Source organism: Ranitomeya imitator, chromosome 10 (assembly GCF_032444005.1).
Source record: "Ranitomeya imitator isolate aRanImi1 chromosome 10, aRanImi1.pri, whole genome shotgun sequence".
Taxonomy (NCBI): domain Eukaryota; kingdom Metazoa; phylum Chordata; class Amphibia; order Anura; family Dendrobatidae; genus Ranitomeya; species Ranitomeya imitator.
The window spans coordinates 120,902,765-120,928,886 of record NC_091291.1 but is presented as its reverse complement, the minus strand read 5'-3'; the positions used below and the strand labels follow the sequence as shown (position 1 = coordinate 120,928,886).

Here is a 26,122-nt window from a genome sequence, read left to right as displayed (position 1 = left end):
CGCACACTATGGCCGAGCCCAACCCCACAGAACAGATCCGCCAGGACTTCGCTCCCCCACAGGCCCCGGTGGAGGACGCCGCCCGGGCGATGGAAGCCTTTGCCCGGGGTCACCACGCTGAGGGGCGCAGAGTGGTGCTAATCACCTCCGGGGGCACCAAGGTCCCGCTGGAGTCCCGCACTGTGCGCTTCCTGGATAATTTCAGCAGCGGCCGCAGGGGGGCAGCATCGGCAGAGTACTTCCTGCAGGCGGGCTACGCCGTGATCTTCCTGCACAGACACCGCTCCATGTACCCGTACAGCCGGCGCTATGCTGCCACCAACTGGCTGGATGTCCTACGGCTGCACCTTCCCAGCGCCCCCGGGGACAACGCTCCCAGAGTGGAGGCCGAGCAGAGCCTGCTGCCCGGGATCGTGCAGATCCTGCAGGACTACAGCAGCATGAAGGCGTCCGGCCGCCTGCTGCCCATAGACTTCAGCACGCTGTCCGACTACCTGCACCTGCTGCTGGCCGCCGCGCAGGCGCTCTGCCCTCTGGGTGTGTGCAAGACGCAGGATGGGGGGCTACATGCTGGGGAGGGCCCGCTTCACATCAATGGGGTCTCATGCGTGTCATTGCCCACCGTCACAAATGTTTCTCCTCTAATAAGGCATTTTTTGTCAATAGCTCTAACTTTTTTTTTTCTTTTTCTTAACTTTCTGATTCTATTTTGATTCAGCTTTTTCATGTCAGCAAAGTGACAAATATAATTTTTTTGTCACTTTACTTTCCCTGAAAAGGCTGAATTAAAATAGAATTATATATAAATAGAAAAATATATATATTACATTATATATATATATATATATATATTTATTACATTATTTATATATTACATTATTTATATATATTATATTTTATATATAATATTTATACATATATTTATATATTACAGTATTTATTGATATATTACATTATTTATATATTGCATTATTTTTATATTTTACTTATATATTTATTTATTATATATTTTATATTATATAAATATTAAAATAAATAAAATATATAAAAATATATCAGTAAAATACATTTTATTTATTTTAATATTTATATATTTTATACTTATATATGTATTTTTATATATTTTATTATAAATATTAAAATAAATAAAATGTAATATATATAAAATATATAAAAATAAATAAGTAAAATATATAAATATTAAAATAAATAAAATGTATTACATTTATGTATTTTATTATTTATATATTACATTTTATTTTATATTACATTTCTTTTTTCAAATATTTTGCATTGATTTCTGCATTTTCTTTTTTTTTTTTTTTTTTTTTACTTGTACCTGAACTTAGATGAAGGTTTGTACTCAGCACTGCAGGACGTTTAATAGTACAAGTACCGCCGCAGTCTGGGATTCATAAAGCGTACAAACATGGTTCAATCTGACCATGTGGATCCACGTTGTGCATCCCTGGTTTAAGGCTGTAGAATCCAGTGCTGGCTGTATAACACAGCTGGCACAGGCTGTATGAAGGGGGATCAGCTCCTGAGCGCCTCACACACGCAGCGGTGCGTTTATCCTATGTACTCTACATGTATGGTGGATGTTACTAATGGTACTGTAAGCTGGGCAGACCCCGGATTGGCTAGGTGCTGATGCCAGTCCTGCCTTTAGGGTATAGAACATGGGTACTCAGCTGCCCACAGCCCAGAATATGGTCTGATAAGGGTAATGTAGACCAGTGAGTAAGCACTAATATTTCCTCTGGAGATGGAGAGCCACACGCTGCCTTTCCAGATGTTGAATACTCTTATGATCAAGACATTCCAGAAGTGCATTTTTGGTTGGCACCATAATGGTTTTCGCGTTGCTGGAAAGTATAGTGAAGAATGGCCGCGCACTCGGGTGTTTCGTATAATAACTGATAGTTGATCTTTAGCTGCCATGTTACATATATGTATCGTACCATCCAATGTCGTTTGTTTTCTTCCCACCAGGATCCAGTGCCATGTTCTACCTGGCTGCGGCCGTATCGGACTTCTACATCCCAGCGTCTGAGATACCGGAGCACAAGATCCAGTCATCCAGCGGTCCCTTACAGGTGCTTCAATTCACAATGCACCAAAAATACCATCTCACAACACTGGGAGCCCACACCAGTGTCCCCTGTTGTATGATCTCAGCCTGCATGTGCCCTGCTGCTCCAGTTACATCCATGGCAGAGAGTGGCGCCCGCACCATTTTTAGTACCATAGATGGAACTGTGGGAGGCATGCACGATCAATTGTTCGATTGTCACCCGTGGTCATGGTTTTGTGACAAGGGGAGAATGATGGGTGAAACACCATCGATCAAACAATTATTACAACTCTCGTGGATAAGTGTTAACATTAGACCTGAATACCCGTTTAATAAAGTTATCGGTACGAACAGAACTCCAAGTCCTGGCTTGTGAACCATACAAGAGCAGAAATATTGTAAGCAGGAGTTACACTGCATTTTGTTGCAAAAAAAAAGTGCATTAGTCCAACATGTGATGATTTGGATAGAACATTAGCCTTTCTGCACGCTTGAGAAAGGCTAATGTGCTGGGTGAAGTGTCCAAGCGTGCAGAAGGGCTAATGTTCTGGGTGAAATGTCCAAGCGTGCAGAAGGGCTAATGTTCTGGGTGAAATGTCCAAGCGTGCAGAAGGGCTAATGTTCTGGGTGAAATGTCCAAGCGTGCAGAAGGGCTAATGTTCTGGGTGAAATGTCCAAGCGTGCAGAAGGGCTAATGTTCTGGGTGAAATGTCCAAGCGTGCAGAAGGGCTAATGTTCTGGGTGAAATGTCCAAGCGTGCAGAAGGGCTAATGTTCTGGGTGAAATGTCCAAGCGTGCAGAAGGGCTAATGTTCTGGGTGAAATGTCCAACGTGCAGAAGGGCTAATGCTCTGGGTGAAATGTCCAAGCGTGCAGAAAGGCTAATGTTCTGGGTGAAGTGTCCAAGCGTGCAGAAGGGCTAATGTTCTGGGTGAAATGTCCAAGCGTGCAGAAAGGCTAATGTTCTGGGTGAAGTGTCCAAGCGTGCAGAAAGGCTAATGTTCTGGGTGAAGTGTCCAAGCGTGCAGAAAGGCTAATGTTCTGGGTGAAGTGTCCAAGCGTGCAGAAAGGCTAATGTTCTGGGTGAAAAGCCCAAGCGTGCAGAAGGGCTAATGTTCTGGGTGAAATGTCCAAGCGTGCAGAAGGGCTAATGTTCTGGGTGAAATGTCCAAGCGTGCAGAAAGGCTAATGTTCTGGGTGAAGTGTCCAAGCGTGCAGAAGGGCTAATGTGCTGGGTGAAGTGTCCAAGCGTGCAGAAAGGCTAATGTTCTGGGTGAAGTGTCCAAGCGTGCAGAAGGGCTAATGTTCTGGGTGAAGTGTCCAAGCGTGCAGAAGGGCTAATGCTCTGGGTGAAATGTCCAAGCGTGCAGAAAGGCTAATGTGCTGGGTGAAGTGTCCAAGCGTGCAGAAGGGCTAATGTGCTGGGTGAAGTGTCCAAGCGTGCAGAAAGGCTAATGTTCTGGGTGAAGTGTCCAAGCGTGCAGAAAGGCTAATGTTCTGGGTGAAGTGTCCAAGCGTGCAGAAGGGCTAATGTTCTGGGTGAAATGTCCAAGCGTGCAGAAGGGCTAATGTGCTGGGTGAAGTGTCCAAGCGTGCAGAAAGGCTAATGTTCTGGGTGAAGTGTCCAAGCGTGCAGAAAGGCTAATGTTCTGGGTGAAATGTCCAAGCGTGCAGAAAGGCTAATGTTCTGGGTGAAGTGTCCAAGCGTGCAGAAGGGCTAATGTTCTGGGTGAAATGTCCAAGCGTGCAGAAGAGCTAATGTTCTGGGTGAAATGTCCAAGCGTGCAGAAGAGCTAATGTTCTGGGTGAAAAGCCCAAGCGTGCAGAAGGGCTAATGTTCTGGGTGAAATGTCCACGCGTGCAGAAGGGCTAATGTTCTGGGTGAAAAGCCCAAGCGTGCAGAAGGGCTAATGTTCTGGGTGAAAAGCCAAAGCGTGCAGAAGGGCTAATGTTCTGGGTGAAAAGCCCAAGCGTGCAGAAGGGCTAATGTTCTGGGTGAAATGTCCACGCGTGCAGAAGGGCTAATGTTCTGGGTGAAAAGCCCAAGCGTGCAGAAGGGCTAATGTTCTGGGTGAAAAGCCCAAGCGTGCAGAAGGGCTAATGTTCTGGGTGAAAAGCCCAAGCGTGCAGAAGGGCTAATGTTCTGGGTGAAATGTCCACGCGTGCAGAAGGGCTAATTTTCTGGGTGAAATGTCCACGCGTGCAGAAGGGCTAACGTTCTGGGTGAAATACCACATGTTGGACTAATACAACTTTTTGCAAAAAACTTGGATTGTTGTCTATTTGTAGTCTTCTAATAAGTCTGCAAGCAAAATGTAGTATTCCATGTATCCCATTTATTTGCCACAGAAGCCACTGGTTGATTTACCCCAGTTTAGTTAGCTGTTAGTCTGTAATACCTGTCCCTTTTTTTTTTTTATTAATTTCAGATCACAATGAAGATGGTTCCCAAAATGCTGTCCCCCTTAGTGAAGGACTGGGCTCCCAAAGCCTTTGTTATTTCTTTTAAATTAGAAACGGATACAGAAATCCTAATTGAGAAAGCGCGGAAAGCGTTGGAGACTTACCGGCATCAGGTGGTGGTGGCGAATATCCTAGACACGCGGAGAGCGTACGTGGTGGTCGTGACCAGCACAGAAGAGTCAAAACTGTCCGTATCTGATGAAGAAGACCGCTCCGGGGTGGAGATAGAAGATAAGATCATCAACGATCTGACCTTACGTCACACACAATTTATGAAAAGGAATGAAGTCAATTAGCCGCCATCCTCCAGGCCCAGTATAAAGTAGGGGACTACTATGGTGTTACCTCTGTGATGAGGGGTTTTGCAGACTGCGTTGAACTTTGGATGTCTGGTCTTGGACCCCCAGTACTGCTCTGCTTCACGTCCAGTTTTAGGGTTATTCCTGACCATCCAACGTGCTGTAGATGCTTCTACACCATCTTTGGCATTGTGCTGTTGTGTTAGGAAAAGGTTCCTAAAGAAAATGTCAGGTTCCTTGCTTTTCTCCTACAAAATGGGGGAAGATCTGACACCCGATGTAAGTGAATATACTTTAATATTCATGACTCAGTCTAGAATGAAGAGTTCATACAGCTAAGCGATGTTCATGCAACCAATAATCGGGGCCTAAACCAGGCGAAAGGCATTCAGATGGAAGTCTCTCTCCTTGACTCCTATGGATACTCTTCCTGCAGACTTAATGATCAGTACTGTCTGTGTACGATTACTGAGAATTTATACAGCAAACTAATGTACTCCATGCTCCGATCCTTAGCTCCGGCCAGGGAGGTACTTTTGGTTTATGCACATTACCAAAACTGCTTGTGAAGGGGGCTGGCTAACTGCTAGCTTAAAAAAGTTAAACTGTCCCCCATCTATCACGGCCAAAGAGCTAATTTAAAAAGGTTTTGAAAACTTTTGCTATAAGATGTGGTAGCCATAAAAGTGCAAACTAAGTATTACCGCACTTTGCCTTGCCTGGTCCAACGCCGGCTCTCCGCTGCTACCTGTCTTGTCTGCATTATAACAGCCAATCACTGAGTTCAGGGGGTTCTGAATAGCCGCTCACCTCACGGACTGAATGTTGATCTGTCGATGAGACTGGCAGCAGCGGAGAGTCCTCGCTAGACCCAGGGAGGGTGTGTGATACTCGTCTTATGTATTTTTTAAGACTACCGCAGCTTAGAGTAAAGGGAAAACATCTATTGAAATTTGAGGGAGCTGGCTTTGCTATTGAAATAGCCTGCCCCTTCACCTTATGCACATATGCCTTATACAGGGAAAAAACTGTACTTGTTCATGTCTGTTTTGCTGCTAAAGAGGCACGTGGTGTTTTTACTGTACTTTTGGGACTTTATAAAATAGACATTGTATGTACAGCATCTGACGGCGGATACCACAGAGGTGTTCTTCCCTACAAGCATTACTTTTAGGTGAGATTATCTAGATTTATGGGCATCTGTTGGAGCCCTGTAGGGGTTGTGCAGGTGTAGTGATGAGTGTCTTCGGCGTGCTCTAAAATTGTTAATCCCTTGCAGCTGCATGTCTCGCGACTGTTTGACAGCCGCAACACATACAGCCACGGGGACTCAAACATATTTTTTGAGCATGCTCAGATAACACCTCATCACTCTGCAGGTGTCTGCAATAACTGAACCTCTATTAGCCCAGTAAGTCAGACGTAGTGTGTTAGGGGTCGCCTGTAGGTCTGTGTATTTTATCATGCTGCTAGAATTCCCACTATTATTATTTATTGTTATAGCGCCATTTATTCCATGGCGCTTTACATGTGAGGAGGGGTATACATAATAAAAACAAGTACAATAATCTTAAACAATACAAGTCACGACTGGTACAGGAGGAGAGAGGACCCTACCCGCGAGGGCTCACAATCTACAAGGGATGGGTGAGGATACAGTAGGTGAGGATAGAGCTGGTCGTGCAGCGGTTTGGTTGATCGGTGGTTACTGCAGGTTGTAGGCTTGTCGGAAGAGGTGGGTCTTCAGGTTCTTTTTGAAGGTTTCGATGGTAGGCGAGAGTCTGATGTGTTGTGGTAGAGGGTTCCAGAGTAGGGGTGATACGCAAGAGAAATCTTGTATACGATTGTGGGAAGAGGAGATAAGAGGGGAGTAGAGAAGGAGATCTTGTGAGGATCGGAGGTTGCATGTAGGTAAGTACCGGGAGACGAGGTCACAGATGTATGGAGGAGACAGGTTGTGGATGGCTTTGTAGGTCATGGTTAGGCTTTTGTACTGGAGTCTCTGGGTGATGGGGAGCCAGTGAAGGGATTGACAGAGGGGAGAGGCCGAGGAATAGCGGGGGGACAGGTGGATTAGTCGGGCAGCAGAGTTTAGAATAGATTGGAGGGGTGCGAGAGTGGACGAGGGGAGGCCACAGAGCAGGATGTTGCAGTAGTCAAGGCGAGAGATGATGAGGGCATGGACTAGGGTTTTTGCAGATTCATGGTTGAGGAATGAACGGATTCGTGAAATATTTTTGAGTTGAAGTGGAAAGGGCTTGGATATGTGGTTTGAAGGAGAGATCAGCGTCAAGGATTACCTAGAGACAGTGAGCTTGTGGGACTGGGCAGAGTGGGCAGCCATTTACTGTAATGGATAGGTTCGGTGGGGGGGTCGTGTGAGAAGGGGGAAAGATGATGAATTCTGTTTTGTCCATGTTAAGTTTCAGAAATCTAGCGGAGAAGAAGGATGAAATAGTGGACAGACATTGAGGGATTCTGGTTAGAAGGGAGGTGATATCTGGTCCAGAGATGAAGATCTGTGTGTCATCAGCATAGAGGTGATACTGAAAGCCATGAGATTCTATGAGCTGTCCCAGGCCAAAGGTGTAAATGGAGAAGAGCAGGGGCCCAAGGACTGAACCTTGCGGGACTCCGACAGATGGGGGGCGAGGTGAGGAGGTGGTGTGTGAGTGGGAGACGCTGAATGTCCGGTCTGTTAAGTATGATGAGATCCAGGATAGGGCCAAGTCTGCGATGCCAAGGGATAGAACCATGAAGAGAACTAGTCCGAACTTTAGTCTGACTTTCTCACAACTGCAATACGTTACACTGTATTAGTGTAGTTCCATTTTATGCATCAGTTCTCATAATCTTCCCCAAATCTGTCTTCTGGAGTAATAATTAGACCATTATGGCCATGGATTCAGTTCTTGGTATCTGACCATCTGCTGTAATCTTTGCATTGAATGTAAGATATGGATTAGATCTTTTCAATACGTCTCACGTCATGTTTTCTGGAAATAGTTTGGAAGAATTTTTTTTTTGTCTAGTTCAGTTGTGGGCATGTGGGATGTGCCGCAGGCTGCATACACACATCAGTGCGATAGGTCTTAGGACTGCCCGTTTTTTTTTTTTCTCGGACAGCACGTAGACCTGTAGAGTTTCACTGACTCATACGCACCTCTGATTTAAAAACAGATTTGTGTGTTATGTCCATGAGACTCCAAGCAGGTCTTAATTTTGCAGATCAGAATTGGCCATTCAAGTCTATAAAAGATCCGTATAAAATGGATGGAAAATTAAAAACATTGTATTTCACGTTTCCATCCGATTTTGATATGTTTTTAAATGATCCATTGTTATGAGTCACGGGATTGTAAAAAAATAAATAAATAGTGAGGAGTCCCCATTGAATAACAAAGACAAACAGAAAATTCCAGCAATGAAAAAAATCTTGTTAATGTGAACTTTTAACAAAACGTGTGAAAAATAACATGAAAATCTACATAGTTACAAATATAATTACAGTCTCCAACTTTATTTAAGCTTGATGCTCTTCTTAACTCCGGCGCGGATACCAGAGACCTCCCCGGAGTATCGGGCTTCTTCCTTGCGGACCTCACGTACCTGTTGTTAACACAGACAAAAGTCAGTGAAGGAAAGCGTGGAGACCGTTCTTAGGCATTTCATCACAACCAACTTTTGGATCAAAAAAGGGCACATGTCCATCACCCGAGGGGTGAGAGGATAAAAGGAAATGGTATATTGGTCATAATGCATGATCCAGACCATCCTAAAGCAAGTTTTTACTTCTTGATCCCCAGTGTTGATCAACTAGATCAAACATTTTATACATTAAAATAAGGATTTGTTAAATTTTTTTTGTTTAGAAGAAAGTATGTCCTGGCTGGCTAATCAAAAGAACCGCGGATGCTGGCACGTAGGAGGCAGTTCTTTGGGCGCCAGTCTGATGGCCACAGATTACTGACGTGGCTGCTGGACCAAGCAAAGGCTGTCACCTTGGGAGTTTTAGCTGGAGACTTCACTGGCAAACTTTCAAGACATTCACAGATGAAAACAACTCTTTGCACTAGACAGCCCATGGGGCGAGGCGGTGCTTGCTCAGGGGGCGCTTAGATCTGTGTTGGAGTCTCTCACAGATTCCAAGATGTTTGATGGAAAGAATAGCACTATTCTTCTCGTTAAAACAATGGAAACCTTGCTGTAATCCATCAAACCCTAACCTAAATCCATAGGGCTTATTAGATGTCATTAATGTCTGTTGTGTGATGATTCGCCTTTACACTGGCCTATGTCTGCACCGTGAACAGGCGACCAGATCTGAACTTTCCAGGTAGTTGTTCACCAAAGTCATCTGCTGGTTCTGATCAATGTAGCAGAATACAGATACATACCTGGCCCTTTCTGCGGATCTTGGCACGCCTGAACTTCTCTCTGTGCTTAACCCTTGGGTTACGGTCAATCTTCCTTCTTTTCGGTGTAAGCCCCTTATTCTTAGCAATCTGCAATGAACAAAGACTCATGTCAAGCCCGAGTGCCTTCCCCTTCGTTTATTCCTAACATACCACTATAAGAGAAAAGGAGGAATAAAGTTTTCTACAGGGACCTTTCTTGGGTCTGCTCAGTCATAGGTGGATGATCTCACGACAGGTCATGATCACATTGATGACGAAGCACCACAGATTCCCAGAATCAATGGGATCTATAAAGCTTGTGGATCTTTGTCGCTGCTTATGAGCTTTCTATTGCTAGAAACACTTTTCTTAGGGGATAATTGTTTTCTAGTTGGCAGCACTGGCACATTACCTGATAAGTGATGGCTCTCTTGGCATTGGGATCTGTTTCTTCAGATGGGTACTCCTCACTAGAAAAAAACAACAAATTTGCAGTATTAAGGAGGAATTGGGAAACTTAAAGCCTCATTATCTCATGGTCAGTAAGACTACGTACATCGTCTGCTCTTCTACAGGTTTCCGCTTCTGTAGCAATCTGTTCTCCATCGTTCTGTAGTATTTGAGAGCATCGTCTTCATCCATATCACTGTCGTCGTCTTCAGGCTCGGGGCGCTGTATTTCATAAGGAATAATACATTATAGATCTGAGCAGAAGGCGGATGATTGTAATGTGGTGTCCTAATGTCACAGTAATCCTAGATCACATGTAGCATCAGAGACTTACAATAGTGGGATTGCCCATTTTGTCTTAAAGGTCCACAAGAAGGTATGGGTCCTGACAGTGATACCACTTCCATTATCCAAGGAAGGCGACTTCGAAAAGTGTGTCTCACTATAGAGGACCCTTGTTAGGTATGGACTATACCGAGCCCCAAAACTCACCATATAATGGTTTATTTCCAGCATTACCACCCGTAGATCATCACTCCACCTACATGTTAGGTCTGGGCAGCATTAGGCTCGTGGGCTTTGCTTTAAATTATTTTTTTATGACCACCTTTATGCCATATCCACTAAATATGCCAAGTTTGATCAGTGAGGGGTCAAAAGATAGGAAAAACTAATGATACCAAGAGTGGGATCAGCTGCTGTCTGGATACAGAGTCGCAGAAATAACTCTGTATGTCACAAAGACAATTTGATTTTTAGTGTCCCCCACTGATTGATGGAAGTCGCTGCTTTGGAATAGTTGCTTGCGCAGAGAAAACTATCAAGATGTAATATGGCTACTATACTATAACCATGGATGTTTGTTGAGGGCATGCACGTGACCATATTAGTGTGATGGAGATGCCAATTATTGCATTCTACTAGATTTCAATTTGGCGTACAATGCTATATACAGCCAGTATTCTTCCACATTGGTTGTATACGGTGCAATTACCATTTCACACAACATAGAATAATGTATTTTGTAGCTGGCAGAAGACGCACCTGAACATAATCTTCGTTTTTATCCCCTTACCTTGGTAGCCGCTTTTTTAGAGGGTTTAGGCTGACTGGCATTAATCTTCCCTTCAGAAAGGTTTTTCTGAAAATCTTCAGAGAGCAGCAGGCAAATTTCTGGAGATATCCTTTCATCCACAACAAGTAGGTCATTTATCAGCTAAAATGACGAGAAGAGATGTTTAGGCAAGATGACTGACAACGGCGAAGACGATGGTGATCCGGAAGAGAAAAAATGACTCACATTCCTGTACGTGACCAGTCTCTCGATCACGGGGTGGCCGGTGATGGGTATTCTTTTTGCTTTCAGCAGCAGGTAGTAACTAATGTTTGTGCAATAACTAATAAATACATAAGAGATGAGAGAACAGAATAATTATACAAAGAGTGAGGTCCAGAGAAATAAGAGCAAAACCTCCTGGTGATACTTACTTTAAGTACAGCTGGTATTTGGTCTGTAGGTAGTCGCTGCCCTGTAAAGAACAACCATAAATCATTTAATTCAACTAATGGTGGTGATTCAGTCACTGAGAACTCGCCCCCAATCATGGCCAATGCAACCCATTGATGGAGAAGTAATCTTTCAATGCTCGCACGCACGTTTCTGGACTATGGAGACTACATACGATGTGTGTTCACTACCAGTAGACAGATATTTTAAGAAAAATTCGGGCAAAACTGATCAGCCTCAAGCCTCCCATGTGCGGTCAGCTGAGACGATTTATTTCTTCTCCTATTACAGCCCTTCTCTGGCAGCTCACCAGTATGTGTGCTTACGATAAAGCGCCTCTGTCGGTTGAGACACAGGCGTCGGGAGCTGTGTTTTTCAGATCACAGCCTGACCTAAAGCACGACTTTAAGAGCCATGTCAACCAAAGAGCTTATCATAACTATTACAGGTAGGAATCACTGAGAAAATGTCAGCAGCAGTCTCGCAGCAACATTGATTACCTTTCCTTTAGGGATAATTCCATCTGTTATCATTTGGATCAATGGCTGCAATTCATTTTTCACTTCAGCTAACTATGAAACACACACACGAAGAAAAGAAAAAAGTTAAGATTAAAAAGAAGCCTGGATTATTAAAGCTACAGAATCTTTCAACCAGCTGGTAGGTAATTTTTAGGGGAGAATGATGCAAAATAATTCTCCAGATTGAAGAACTTAAAAGGGCAGGTACATATAATGTGGCACTAGAGATTATTTATTAGGCTTTGCTTATCTATCGCTATCATATTCTGCAGCACTTTACAGATATTAGCATCACTGTCCCCATTGCGGCTCACAATCTAGATTCCCTATCAGTATGGGAATGTGGGAGGAAACCGGAGAAACCCACGCAAACTCAGGGAGAACACATTCAAACTCCTTGCTGATGTTCTCCTTGGCAGGACTTGAACCCAGGACCCCAGTGCTGCAAAGCAAGTGCTAACCACTGAGCCACCATACAGTGCTGCAAAGCAACAGTGCTAACCACTGAGCCACCATTGTGTAGGAGAGGATTTATGAGGCCAGTATTGAACATGAGATCAGCGAGAAGTCACATTACCTTTTGCTTAAGATCTTGAACCAGCTCCATCAATTCAGGAGATTCCTTCTTCAATAATTTCCTCTTCTCCTTATCAGACATCTTATTCAAGTCTTTTACAATCTTCTGCTCAGCGGGCGTCTCTTCGCTAGGCTTTTCTGCAAATTCCTATAAAGAAACAGTGTAGGTGACTCCCTCTGTGTCAAAGGTATACACATAGGGTAGTGTTCCTGACGTATACCAATTTTTTAACTGCATGTCTCTGTATGGAAAAATGCAATAGAATACTATTCCATCCAGATGAAAGAAAGGAATACATAAAGTATACCAGCTCGACATGTCACAAGAAACAGGATTTTTGGTTGCTTACCGTAAAATCTGTTTCTTGAAGCCTCCATTGGGGGACACAGGAACCATGGGTGTATGCTGCTGCCACTAGGAGGCTGACACTATGCAAATAAAAAAATTAGCTCCTCCTCTGCAGTGTACACCCCACCGACTGGCATTAAACTCTTCAGTTAGTGAGAAAGCAGTAGGAGAAAGAACAAGGTTGAAAACCATAACCACAAACCTGAGAACTGTAAACGTGAGAACAGTCAGAGAACATATAACAAAAACATTGGGAGGGAGCTGTGTCCCCCAATGGAGGCTTCAAGAAACAGATTTTACGGTAAGCAACCAAAAATCCTGTTTTCTTTATCGCCTCTCATTGGGGGACACAGGAACCATGGGACGTCCCAAAGCAGTCCCAAGGGCGGGAAAACAGACTTCCATCAGGTCAGAGGACTCACCACTGCCGCCTGCAGGATCCTTCTGCCTAGGCTGGCGTCCGCCGATGCGTAGGTATGGACCTTGTAAAATTTGGCGAACGTGTGGATGGAAGACCAAGTTGCCGCTTTGCAAAGCTGTAGGGCGGAAGCCCTGTGGTGCACCGCCCAGGAGGCGCCGACTGCCCGGGTAGAGTGAGCCTTAATCCCAGGAGGGGGCACTCTGTTCTTGACCCGGTAAGCCTCCAAAATTGCCGTTCTGATCCAGCGAGCAATAGTCGCTTTAGAAGCCGACTGGCCTCTGCGCGTGCCATCCGGAATGACGAAAAATGAATCCGACTTCCGGAAAGAGGATGTTCTATCCAGATAAATCCTCACTGCCCTGACTAGGTCCAGCTTGTTCAACGATCGCTCCAGAGGATGAGTCGGAGCTGGACAAAAGGAAGGTAGAACGATGTCCTCGTTGAGGTGGAAGGTGGAAACCACCTTAGGAAGAAAAGAAGGTGGAGGTCGGAAGACCACCTTGTCCTGGTGAATGACCAAAAACGGAGGGCGGCAAGACAGTGCCGCCAGCTCGGAAACGCGGCGAATGGACGTGATGGCCACAAGAAAGGCCACCTTCCAAGATAAAACTGATAGAGGAATCTCCCTAAGAGGTTCAAAGGGAGAAACCTTCAAAACGTCCAGTACCAGGTTTAGGTCCCATGCCTCCACAGGGGCCCTGTACGGCGGGACGGCGTGGGCTACCCCCTGAAAGAAGGTCTTAACCTGTGGCCGAGAGGCCAAGGTCTTCTGAAAGAGGATGGAAAGCGCAGAGACCTGACCCTTCAGGGAACTAAGAGCCAGGCCCGAATCCAGTCCTGCCTGAAGGAAGGCCAAAAGAGAAGGCAGGGAAAAAACCATAGGCGGCACGCGGTTGGACTCGCACCAACGGAAGTAGGCCTTCCAGGTGCGGTAGTAGATCCTGGAAGACGAAGGCTTCCGAGCCTGAATCATGGTGTGAATGACCCGGTCCGAAAGGCCGGACGCTCTTAGAACCGCGGTCTCAACAGCCACGCCGTTAAACTGAGCGACCGAGAATTCGGGTGGCAGATCGGACCCTGGGACAGCAGATCGGGCCTGTCTGGAAGGCACCAGGGAGCGTCCGCGAGAAGGTTGACGAGCTCCGCGAACCAAGCTCTCCTGGGCCAATCCGGGGCGATCAGGATGACCGGCACCCCTTCCGCTTTGATCTTCTTCAACAGCTTGGGAAGTAATGGAAGGGGTGGGAACAGATAGGGCATCTCGAACTGTGACCAAGGAATGGCCAGAGCATCGACGCCCACTGCGAGAGGATCGCGTGACCTGGAGACGAATTGTGGAACCTTCCTGTTGATCCGAGACGCCGTGAGATCCACATCCGGAGTTCCCCATCGAAGACAAATCTGATGGAAGACCTCCGGATGCAGGGACCATTCCCCCGCCGCGAGACCCTCGCGGCTGAGGAAGTCGGCGGCCCAGTTTTCTACGCCGGGGATATGCACCGCGGATATCACCGGAACCGTTGCCTCTGCCCAAAGGAGGATCTTGGACACCTCGGCAAGGGCCAAGGAGCTCCGAGTCCCCCCCTGATGGTTGACATATGCCACAGCCGTGGCATTGTCCGTCTGGATCCGGACTGGAAGGCCCCTGAGAATCCTTTCCCAATGGCGGAGGGACAGAAAGATGGCCCGAATTTCGAGGACGTTGATCGGCAGCGCGGACTCCTGTAGCGACCAACGGCCCTGAACCGTCAGGTGGCGAAAAACCGCACCCCAGCCGATCAGGCTGGCATCCGTTGTCACCACCTGCCAGTGAACCGGAAGGAAGGACCTGCCCTGGGAGATGAGAGGAGATGTCAGCCACCAGTTGAGAGACCGCTTGACCCGAAAGGAGAGTCTGATCGGCCGATCCAGGGAGAAGACCGACCTGTCCCACTGAGACAGAATGGCTTGCTGAAGGGGTCGAGAATGGAATTGGGCGAAGGGAATCGCTTCCAAGGTAGCTACCATCCTCCCCAGAACCTTCATGGCCGATCGGAGGGAGGGAGGCCGAGGACCCTGGAGCAAGAGAATGTCCCGACAAAGGGTGGATCTCTTGTCCTTGGGAAGGAAGACTCTGGACTGACGAGTGTCGAAGAGCATGCCCAGAAAGATGATGCGCTGAGAAGGAATAAGGCAGGACTTCTTCCGGTTGACCAGCCATCCGAAACGGGATAAGGTGTCGAGAACAATGGACAAGCTTTCGTGGGCCTGAGCAAAGGACGGAGCCTTGATGAGGATGTCGTCGAGGTATGGAAACAGAACCAAGCCTCTGACTCTCAAAATGGCCATCAGCGCCGCCATGATTTTCGTGAACACCCTTGGCGCGGTTGCGAGACCGAACGGCAGGGCGACGAACTGAAAATGATCTTGTTGCACTGCGAAGCGCAGGAAACGGTGATGTCCGGGAAATATTGGAACATGTAGGTAGGCGTCCTGGATATCTATAGAGCATAGAAATTCCTGAGCCTCCATGGAAGCAATTACTGAACGAAGGGATTCCATCCTGAAGTGTCTCAGGCGAACCCTCCTGTTCAACAATTTGAGGTCCAGAATGGGACGAACCTTGCCGTCTTTTTTCGGTACCACAAAGAGGTTCGAGTAGAAACCCGTGTACCGTTCCTTTTCTGGGACGGGAACGATTACCCCGGATTTGAGCAGAGAAGCGATGGCTGCGAAGAAGCCCGGAACCAAAGCGGGATCTTTTGGAGGACGAGATTGGAAGAAACGATCTCTGGGTCGGGAGGCGAACTCTATTTTGTATCCCGAAGACACAACTTCCCTGACCCATGCATCCTCTACTGCGGAAATCCAGACGTCCCTGAAAAGGAGAAGACGGCCCCCCAACCTGGGAGTTGGGCTGGAGTCTTGCCGAGAGTCATGCGGAAGTGGATCTTCCAGTCCTGGGCCTGGACGATCTACCCTGGGAATAGCGAGGACGCCAGGACGGAGTGGGCCTGAAGGACACCGCCTTCTTCTCTTGACGTGCCTGTGGCCTCTGTTGCTGCTGGGAAAAGGAGTTTGACGCAGCGAAGCGACGAAAAGGCCGGAACGAGCGAAACTGCCGTCTAGGAGGAGGGCGACGAGGTTTAGCCTGGGGGAGAAGGGAACTTGTGCCCCCAGTGGCGTCCTTAATGATCTGGTCCAGCTGGGAACCAAAGAGACGAGAGCCCTGGAAGGGCAGACTAGTGAGGGACTTTTTGGAGGACAAGTCCGCCTGCCAGGCCTTGAGCCAAACGGTCCGGCGGATGGCAACGGCATTGCTGGAAGCCTGAGCCGCACAAGAGGCGACATCCAGGGAGGCGGAAACCAGGTATTCACCAGCGTGGGAAATCTGGTTGGCAAGTTCCGCTAATTGCGCTGGAGGAGCCCCGTCCAGGATACCTCGCCGCAGATCCTTGGCCCATTTTGAGATGGATTTTGAGGCCCAAGTGGAAGCAAAGGCCGGGCATAGCGCTGCTGAAGCCGCTTCGAAGGCAGATTTTGCGAAGGATTCTATAACTCTGTCGTTAGAATCCTTCAGAGACGCTCCGCCGGACAGTGGGAGCACCGTGTTGGTGGACAGCCTGGACACAGGTGGATCCACCGAGGGAGAGACCGTCCAATTGGCGGTAAGATCTGGTGAAAAAGGATATAACACCCCCAGGCGTTTTCCCCTCTGAAAACGTCTGGTCGGATTCTCTCTCTCTCTGGCCAGGATTTCCTCGAATTCAGGATGAGGGGCAAAAAATCTTGAAGGTGGTTTGGCCCGTCTAAACGAAACCGCCTGATCTGCGGGTTCCGTAGAGGGATCCTTAATGCCACAGGTTTGGTTTATAGCCCGAATGAGGTTCTGGACCGACTCACTCATGGTGGCGATTTGGCTAGGATCCAACTCCGACATCTCCTCTGAGGGCGCATCAGATAAAGCCTCGCCTGACTCAGGGGAGGAGGAACGGTGCGACACCAACCGCGGGGGAGGGCCGTGCGGCGAGATGGAACGCGAAGAGGACTCAGACCGACGTTCCTGTCTGGACCTTTTGTGGCTAATCAAGGAGGGCTCGGGCGGCGGTTCCTGCGACCCGCTGGCCACTGCAGGGGTCTGCAGGGGTAACCGATCCAGCGCGGACACCAGGGTTTGAGACACCCGTGTTAAATCGGCCACCGATTGTGACAGAGAAGCGGCCCAGCCTGGGATGGGGGGGATCACTCTCGGGCGGAACAGCCGGGGGATCCTGGGCGGTGGGAACAATCGGGTTGCTGCAGGACTGACACAGCGGGGAGGACTGACCTGAGGGAAGTTTGCTGTTACAGGACGAACATGCAAAGTACGTGACTAAGGTAGTAGATGAAGAAGAAGTAGGGGGGCGAGAGCGGCCCCCTTTAGAGGAAGACATTTTGAGGGACCCTGAAGATGCCAGTTGGTTAGGGGACAGAGGGCAGAGGGGGGTGTCAGACTGCAGTGCAGCTACTCACGGACCCGGTCCTGGAAGATGTCCCACTTGTCAGCGGAGGACTCCTGTCCTGAGGGGCCGTATTCTGCGCAGATCGCTGAGCTCACAGAAAAAAACACGTGCGGGGCTGAGCAGGTGCTGCTGCGGAGTGCACACCAGAAGAGTGACTCAGCCCTGGAGGAAGTGGGTGGAGCCAGCCACGGAGGCGCCGGTGGGCAGGACAAATATGTCGGGCGGGAAAAAAAGCCCGCCCGCAGACCGGAAGAGAGGGAGCGCGCAAACCGGAAGTAGGCCCCGGAGGAAGCCGGGGCCTAAAGTAGAAGCCGGCGGCCGAGGAGAAAACGCGGCGCCGGAAAGATGCGCCGGAAAGGCGGCGCAGCAGCCTACCAGGCTGCGCCGCTAGAGAGAAACCCTGCTGCCGAGAAGCCCCCTGCGGCGCCAGAGCAGCGCGCCTCAGGAAGAAGCGGCGCGCCGGTCTGTCAGGGCCGCAGCGCCTGAGTGCCCCCGGAAATCGCGGCGCGCCGTCCTGTCAGGGCGGCAGCGCCGGAGAGCCCCCGGCAAAAACTGCGGTGCGCCGGCCCGACAGGGCCGCAGCGCCTGTGTGCACCCTGGAAAACCGCAGCGCAGAGGCAGTGCGCCGCGGGGAGAAGAGTGGCCCCTACCGAAGGACTGGTAGGAGAATTCGCGGAGCCCACACTGGTAGGCAAACGGCGCGGCAGCCTATAACGGCCCCGCGTCCGTAAGAGAAGGTCTGCAGAAACTGCAAGCCCAGGTCGTGCTGCGGGAATCCAAGCAAGTAGTGACCCGGGATAAGGGAGCCCCTAGTAAGACCCCCAGGAAAACTCTAGGAAGGGATGGGGGGAAACGCGGCGCCGGAATACTTACCTCAAAAAAATCCCACGCCGGTACTAACCTTAAAAGGGGGATGAGACGTCCAGGGAGCTGAAGGACGTCCTCGTCTCCACAACCGACAGGCTCTGGTGGGCGAGTGGGTGGGGGACGGAGCCAGGACCGGACTTCTGAGCACGCTTCTGTGCTAGGATCTTGGTCCTGGAGAGGGATCTATGAGGATACGGGGTGGCAGTACACGCCGTACTCATAGTCCGTATTGTGGGACTACAGGTGTGACTGCTCACCCTGTATCCCTCTGGAAGAAAGCCTGAAAAGAAACGACGCACATTGAGGTAGATAAGGGTCTAATGAAAGACCCGTGTCCACCTCCTACTGACACTAAGCTAAACTGGAGAGTTTAATGCCAGTCGGTGGGGTGTACACTGCAGAGGAGGAGCTAATTTTTTTATTTGCATAGTGTCAGCCTCCTAGTGGCAGCAGCATACACCCATGGTTCCTGTGTCCCCCAATGAGAGGCGATAAAGAAACACTTTTTTTGCCATTTGTTGGAAGAACGGGACCCTATGAATAATTTGGCAAATGCACCTGTAGTTTTCCTTGCACATACACCGAACAGACACCACAAATCTGATGTGATTGGACTATCGCTTGGCACTGACAAAGTAGCGTGCAGTAGAAACATCTACCAACCCGTGGTTATAGAAAAATGAATAAAAACCAATATAATCTTACCTGGATGAAATCCAACCCATAATCTTCTTCATTGAGAGTCTTTGCCAAACGCCTCTGAATATTCTGCGCTTCCTCCTCCTCATCCTCAGCCTCGGCTTCCAGCTCTTCTTTAGTTTTTTTTACTTCTGTTAAAAAAAAATAGACATATTAGATATCTACTTTTAGATTCAAGACAGATATTTAATTATTTTTTAAATACATCTCAAAATCCGCACAAAGCCCCCAATGAACTGAAGGCAAAGACAGTTTTCTACAGTTTACATAAAATATCCAATGGTGTACGTTTTTTTTTTTTACAAGTTTTAAAAGCTACATATTTGTTTTTTTTCCAATCAGTCCTTAAAAGGGGATATCCATTTTCAATAAAGCTGTCACCAAACTGTGTAACTTGTGTAATTATCACAGCTCTACGTCGCCATCAACCTCTGCCCAGGCACTGAGCGGCGACGTGCGCTGCTGACATGACATAACCACTTTAGTCACAGACCCAAGAAGGCAGGAGAATAGCAATGAAGGGCGAGTACCTGATAATGGTGATGGCTACATCCCTGAGAAACAGATTTTTTTCTCCGGCTTCATGCGCATTGCCTCCATGGTGCATCCGTTTTCCAATACTGAAGCAGGTGAAATGTCTGAACTTTTATTTATCCATTCACTTTCATCAATGGAGCAATGAAACACGGATGGAGAACTGAAATACTAAGTAGTTTCCATGTTTCATCCGTTTTCATTGAATATTCCATACACTTCACTGGTTGAGTTTGATCCACAACACGGATGAGGATAGGACCTGCTCAAAGTCTCACGGACCAGACACACTGATCTGTTTTTAAAACTGATGTGTGTATGGACCAATGAAACTCTATGGGTCTGTGTACTGTCTGAGAAATAAAAAGGGCCGCGCACAGATGTGTGAATGCAGCCTACAACAAATGTAAGTTCATGAAGCCGTCCTTACTTTTCTTTTGTTCTTTGTAGTCTGTGTCATAATATAGCTTCTTCCTTAGTCCCCACGCCATTTCATCTGGAAGACCTGAAGTAAAAAAAACAATTATGTCAGTGTATCATATGGACACAGCAATCCAACTTATCACAGTGAAGCCCTGATCTCCGTAAATTCACTTTGCACCAGACGTTGGCATTGTCAATAGTGATGAGCGAACATACTCGAATAAGGTGTTATCTGAGCATGGTCGGGTGCTAACAGGGTCTTTGGTGTGCTCGAAAATATGTTCAAGTCCCTGCGGCTGCATGTCTTGCGCTGTTAGACAACACCAACACATGCAGGGATTGCCTAACAAACAGGTAATCCCTGCACGTGTTGCAGCTGTCAAACAGCCATGAGACATGCAGCCGCGGGGACTTGAACATATTTTTCAAGCACGCCAAAGACGCTTGGTTAGCACCCGAACATGGCAGATAATACCTTATCTTACCACATTCGCTCATTACTAATCGTCAATCAAGATACAGCAACACTGAAAATCTTCCAAGTCCGGGTGCCGCTATATTTCACACTCATACACTGATCCCATCACATGCACACAGTTCACAAAGACATAGGTAACTCTTCCCAGTTCTTGGACCACAGTATTCGCTGCAAAATAACTCACCCGGAATGGAGGTAAACCAGCTCTTAGTAAAGGGAAATACAATTGTAAGGATAAGCCACTCTCACGATCCGGATGGTGTAATGAGAGACTTCTGTATGTACGGGACTTGCATTTTTAGGCCCTGCTCCCTTCACAATAGAGACGCTCCCAATATGATGCACATGCTAAATATATAAGCAACGTCTTCTCACATGATGGATGCCAAAAGTGTCCTTTTAGCCTCTGTCAGGCCAGTATACCCCAAAAAATATAGCATAGTATATTATTCCATACAAAGGTATAAGATAAAATAGTAAGAGATGGCATATAGTGGAGACAATTCCTGGTGCCGACTCCAACCTCTAGAATAAACGGACTACAAAGTAGGTAAAAAAGAAGCGATCCTCTTTGATCCTTTAATTGGGTGGATCCTAGGGGTCAGACCCCCCCATACTCAGGAAGAGATGACAGTATGATCACTAAACCCCTTTATGGTAAGGATTTGGCCATGCTTGCTCACCATCTTTGTCACGATCTTCTATATCACTGTCCATGGATATGTGATCATCTTCCTCTTCATCATCATCCTCGTCTCCTTCACCCTCATCATCCTCAATATCAAGAGGCATGACCTCATCCTGCAAAAAAGTATAAAAGAAAACTCAGGACTTTTAAGCACCACAAAGTGATATGATTATATCTGCAAGCGCACAGCGGCTTCCATACCTCGCTGTCATACTGCTCTTCATCGCTGTCAAATTTCACTCCTTTTTCTATCAGGTTCTGTGAAGAATTGTAAGAAAATAAAATGTGGCCAACCGAGAACAGGTAAGAGGTGAGCGAGAACACAGATGGAATAAAATAAATGGGAAAGAAGGAGCCGGTGCAGATTCATAGTGGAGCTCAGAAGTGGAAATGGCTTTACCTGAAACTTCTCCTCGTGATATCTATCAATTTCATCATTATAGTAATTTGAGGATAACTGTAAAAAGAGACAATGGTTAGGTCATCCCTTTAAGTAGCCAAATAAACATTGTAGGCATCATGTTTCAGCTTGCAAATATCTCATTTAAAGGGATTTTTAGGAACAGTCACCAATGAGCTTGGATGGAGCAGACACTGACGGGAACCATCGCTGCAGCCCAGTAACCCACGGCCAGCAGGGAGGACCCGAGCATCAGCGGGGGAACCACAGTGCTGAAAGGGCAGGGAATTAATAGTTCAGTGCTTGGTCTTTTATTTCCATTTCCCTATCCCTCCCACTTAAGCTAATTTTGCATGGCAGCAATTTCTAAAAGGAAACTCTCAAAGGGGATGTTCCCATTGGGATAACATCTGTAGGTCCAAAGAGAATATATGGATTCCCCTTTATTAGTCAGGGAGGAGGAGATCCTGACCTAGAGGTCCAGTGCAACAATTATTACAGGGCAGCATTACTGCATTATACATGAACCCACAGCTCCACTCAGGATATGGCAGCTGTTAGGCTACGTTCACATTGGCGTTCCGCCAATGTGCGTCGCTGTTGCGCCGGCGACGCAGCGGCGACGCGCCCCTATGTTTAACATAGGGGACGCGTGCGTCGTTTTGGTGGCGTTTTTCGCCACATGCGTCGTTTCCGACGCTAGCGTCGGACGCAAGAAAACGCTACATGTAGCATTTTCTGTGCGTCCGATTTTCGTCGGAAAACGACGCACGCGTCGCAAAACGCGCGCGTTTTTGCGCGCGTTTTAGCGCGCGTTGCGTCGCCGACGCACTGCGGCGCAACGCTAATGTGAACGTAGCCTAAAACCGTGAGTAGTGCAGATGAGGCAAAACCTTTCATGAAATTCATTATATCCGATTTCAAAGGAAAATCTGCGTTATCCTTCAGCCAATCACCTCTTTAGACGACGGAACGTCTGCTTTAGACAGCGATTCATCATATACATCTTCATTTGCTTTTTCCGTCCTAGGTCTTAGGTTCCTATAAGAATCGGATATTCATGGTTACGGCATCCTTATAACAATTTGGACTAAAAACAATTATTGCTAAAATGCATGACAAATGGAAGAAAGTTACCCGAATCTGAGGATTAAATTGTGTTCTGCTGTGAACAAACCCTTTGTGTTCGCTATTTAAAAGTAATCTGACAGCTAATAAGTGCCGTACAACAGGGGTGTCAAACTGCATTCCTCGAGGGCTGCAAACAGGTCATGTTTTCAGGATTTCCTTGTACTGCACAGGTGATAATTTAATCACCAACTCATTATTTGTGTAGGTGATTAAATTATCACCTGTGCAGTACAAGAAAATCCTGAAAACATGACCTGTTTGCAGCCCTCGAGGAATGCAGTTTGACACCCCTGCCGTACAATCTGCGGGCATCATGCACTAGACCAGTGGTCCCCAACTCCAGTCCTCAAGAGCCACCAACAGGTCATGTTTTCAGGATTTCCTTAGTATTGCACAGGTGATGGAAGTATTGCCTGTGCAGGTGATGCAATTATCACCTGTGCAATACTAAGGAAATCCTGAAAACAGGACCTGTTGGTGGCTCTTGAGGACCGGAGTTGGGGAGCACTGCACTAGACACTGGCTGAATGAACTTAGCCAGGTATGGTTGACTCTGAAAAGTCGCGCTGTTTCAGAGAAAAATATACTTTAAAAGCTGCAGGGGACTGAGCCGCACTAGAGGCTAGACTAGTCGGATAGGCTGATCCCTGGCAGCGAGTCCTAGCCATCTGCCAGGTCTCTTCCTATACACACTCAGGTAAAGACCTGTCACACAAGGGGAGTGATGGGGAGAAGCTTTGGCCCGCCTGTCTGGCTAATCTTCCATGCAGCTCAGTCCAGGTGGCTTTTAAACTATCCTTTTCTCTGAAACGCCGCAGGATTTCAAAGTCTAACCCACCTGGTTGATACAGTATCTGATACATGATGCATGAAACAGTCTTCTAATCAGGGGGTCGATTCGCGGAACTCCAGCCCAGCGTCCGGGTTAGTGGTATGCAGTGGCTAGATGGGAGGCAGCAAATCTCTTACCTTCCGGCATTGCACTTGATTAGTCAGGGCTGGCACTACATCATCTATGCGACGTGATGCACAGCTGACGACACAGCAGCCTTGGCTAATCAAAAGCAGCACCGGGGTCGACGTGTGACCGCATACCACTAACCTGGACGCTGGACTGGAATCCCGAGAATCGATCCGCTCATCTCTACTGATCATGTCTGTGTTTTTTGTGTACCGAGTTTGTATGTTCTCCCCATGGGTTTCCTCCGGGTACTCCGGTTTCCTCCCACATTCCAAAGACATACTGATAGGGAATTTAGATTGTGAGCCCCATCGGGACAGCGATGATAATGTGTGCAAACTGTAAAGTGCTGCGGAATATGTTAGCGCTACATAAGAATAAAGATTATTATTATTAAGGTACCTTCACACATAACGATATTGTTAATGATATCGTTGCTTTTTGTGACGTAGCAACGATATCGTTAATGAAATCGTTATGTGTGACAGCGACCAATGATCAGGCCCCTGCTGGGAGATCGTTGGTCGCTGAATAAAGTCCAGAACTTTATTTCGTCGCTGGACTCCTGCTGACATCGCTGGATCGGCGTGTGTGACACCGATCCAGCGATGTCTTCACTGGTAACCAGGGTAAACATCGGGTAACTAAGCGTAGGGCCGCGCTTAGTAACCCGATGTTTACCCTGGTTACCATCCTAAAAGTAAAAAAAAAAACAAACACTACATACTTACCTACAGCCGTCTGTCCTCCAGCGCTGTGCTCTGCACTCCTCCTGCACTGGCTGTGAGCGTCGGTCAGCCGGAAAGCAGAGCGGTGACGACACCGCTCTGCTTTCCGGCCGCTGTGCTCACACAGCCAGTACAGGAGGAGAGCAGAGCACAGCGCTGGAGGACAGACGGCTGTAGGTAAGTATGTAGTGTTTGTTTTTTTTTACTTTTAGGATGGTAACCAGGGTAAACATCGGGTTACTAAGCGCGGCCCTGCGCTTAGTTACCCGATGTTTACCCTGGTTACCGGCATCGTTGGTCGCTGGAGAGCGGTCTGTGTGACAGCTCTCCAGCGACCAAACAGCGACGCTGCAGCGATCCGGATCGTTGTCGGTATCGCTGCAGCGTCGCTAAGTGTGACGGTACCTTTACTGTGTCGGCAAAAGATTGATAAAATGTGTACCTCATTTATTTTTCTTACATCAGATTTGCCCGGACAATTTTATTGATTTGTTAAAATTCACTAACAGCACACAAATGCAGTCGTAGTGCTGTCCATTTTTAACATAGCAATAGGTAGGAAAAGCTTTGCAGTTATTATTTTTTGGCATATGAGAAAAATCACTAATAGTAAAGACGTCCACACTGACCAAATATTTTTGGCCACCTATGTCATCACTATTCCTGATGGCTCATCCTCAGGATAGATCATCAATATCAGATCAGCTGTTATGAGCCCCTACAGGGAATTTAACGAAGCAGCATTGCTCTGTACAGATGTAGTGGCTGCTGCCGGGTGCTGCAGATCAGCCTCCTTTTCTCTCTCCAGTAAGAGCCGATTTGCAGCACTTGGTAGCAACCACAGACTGCAGCTATATACACCAGTCACATCCGGCCACTGGCGGTGACAACTGATGATCAGTGGAGGGTGATGGGACCTCACCGATCTTCTATTGATGGCCTGGTGTTAGGAGAGGTCATCAGGATAAGGCCACAGTCACACATTCAGTATTCTACATCAGTATTTGTAGCCAAAACCAGGAGTGGAACAAATAGAGGAAAAGTATAATAGAAGCATATGCTCCACGCCTGGTTTTGGCTACAAATACTGATGTAAAATACTGAACGTGTGAACATGGCCTATAAGTGATGGACAACCCATTAAATCCTTTAGATGCATGGATAATTATTCTCATTAACCCCTTCCATAAAAAATAAATAAATATGATATACCCCCAAAATAACGCAATTAAAATCTGCAAACTTGTCAACCCCATATAATGTATGGGAAATAAGAGAAGTCATTGCTCTCAGAAGACAGGATGGAAAAAACAAAACCCGCCAGCCCTTCCTGAAGGCCTAAAAGCTGCCTCCTTAGGGGTCTTTCCCTCTCCATAGCTGGGGGCTGTCACATGGTGCTGGTAAATACAATCATTTGGGAATTTACTGCTCACTGAAACTTTCAGCCGTTCTTGGGATATTAACACTGTAGTTTGCAGTCACAGGTCACCGCATAGTACACAAGTCACCCTCTAATATGTGGGCCACGCACATTACAGCCCCCCATATACCGCCCAGCAGCCATGTACCAGCCCCCCGCACACCACACTCCTCACCTCCGAGGCTTCCCCATGCTGCCGCCGTGTAATCCCGGCTCAGCGCTCGCGTGCACACAACATCCGGTCCGGCAAAGA

General features: G+C 47.4%; 3 protein-coding genes across 3 annotated transcripts in view; 1 reads left to right on the top strand and 2 right to left on the bottom strand.

Moving 5' to 3' along the window:
* LOC138651021 (uncharacterized) overlaps positions 1 to 265 on the bottom strand; it is a 47,581-nt gene extending 47,316 nt beyond the window's left edge. The window contains exon 1 of the mRNA XM_069740948.1: positions 146 to 265. The gene's annotated coding sequence lies outside the window, so the exon portion shown is untranslated. The remainder of the gene's footprint in view (positions 1 to 145) is intronic.
* On the top strand, positions 9 to 8,360 carry PPCS (phosphopantothenoylcysteine synthetase). Its single transcript, XM_069740950.1, has 3 exons — positions 9 to 537; positions 1,996 to 2,099; positions 4,506 to 8,360. Exons 1-3 carry the CDS (start codon positions 9 to 11, stop codon positions 4,833 to 4,835), a joined length of 963 nt encoding a protein of 320 aa, XP_069597051.1. The 3' UTR covers positions 4,836 to 8,360.
* UTP3 (UTP3 small subunit processome component) lies at positions 8,255 to 26,122 on the bottom strand. Its single transcript, XM_069740949.1, has 16 exons — positions 26,045 to 26,122; positions 22,586 to 22,670; positions 21,630 to 21,686; positions 21,431 to 21,487; positions 21,225 to 21,342; positions 20,071 to 20,145; positions 19,113 to 19,237; positions 12,291 to 12,437; positions 11,693 to 11,764; positions 11,174 to 11,214; positions 10,986 to 11,082; positions 10,761 to 10,901; positions 9,792 to 9,907; positions 9,648 to 9,705; positions 9,236 to 9,343; positions 8,255 to 8,447 (listed from the first exon to the last, which is right to left on the bottom strand). Exons 1-16 carry the CDS (start codon positions 26,059 to 26,061, stop codon positions 8,358 to 8,360), a joined length of 1,404 nt encoding a protein of 467 aa, XP_069597050.1. The 5' UTR covers positions 26,062 to 26,122; the 3' UTR covers positions 8,255 to 8,357.

Coding starts and splice junctions, on each gene's coding strand:
- PPCS (XM_069740950.1), top strand. CDS start 9: ATGGCCGAGCCCAACCCCACAGAACAGATCCGCCAGGACTTCGCTCCC. Junction 538..1,995: donor GCAGGCGCTCTGCCCTCTGG/GTGTGTGCAAGA, acceptor TCTTCCCACCAG/GATCCAGTGCCATGTTCTAC. Junction 2,100..4,505: donor CATCCAGCGGTCCCTTACAG/GTGCTTCAATTC, acceptor TATTAATTTCAG/ATCACAATGAAGATGGTTCC.
- UTP3 (XM_069740949.1), bottom strand. Junction 9,706..9,791: donor CCTGTAGAAGAGCAGACGAT/GTACGTAGTCTT, acceptor GTTTTTTTCTAG/TGAGGAGTACCCATCTGAAG. Junction 9,344..9,647: donor AGAGAGCCATCACTTATCAG/GTAATGTGCCAG, acceptor TGTTCATTGCAG/ATTGCTAAGAATAAGGGGCT.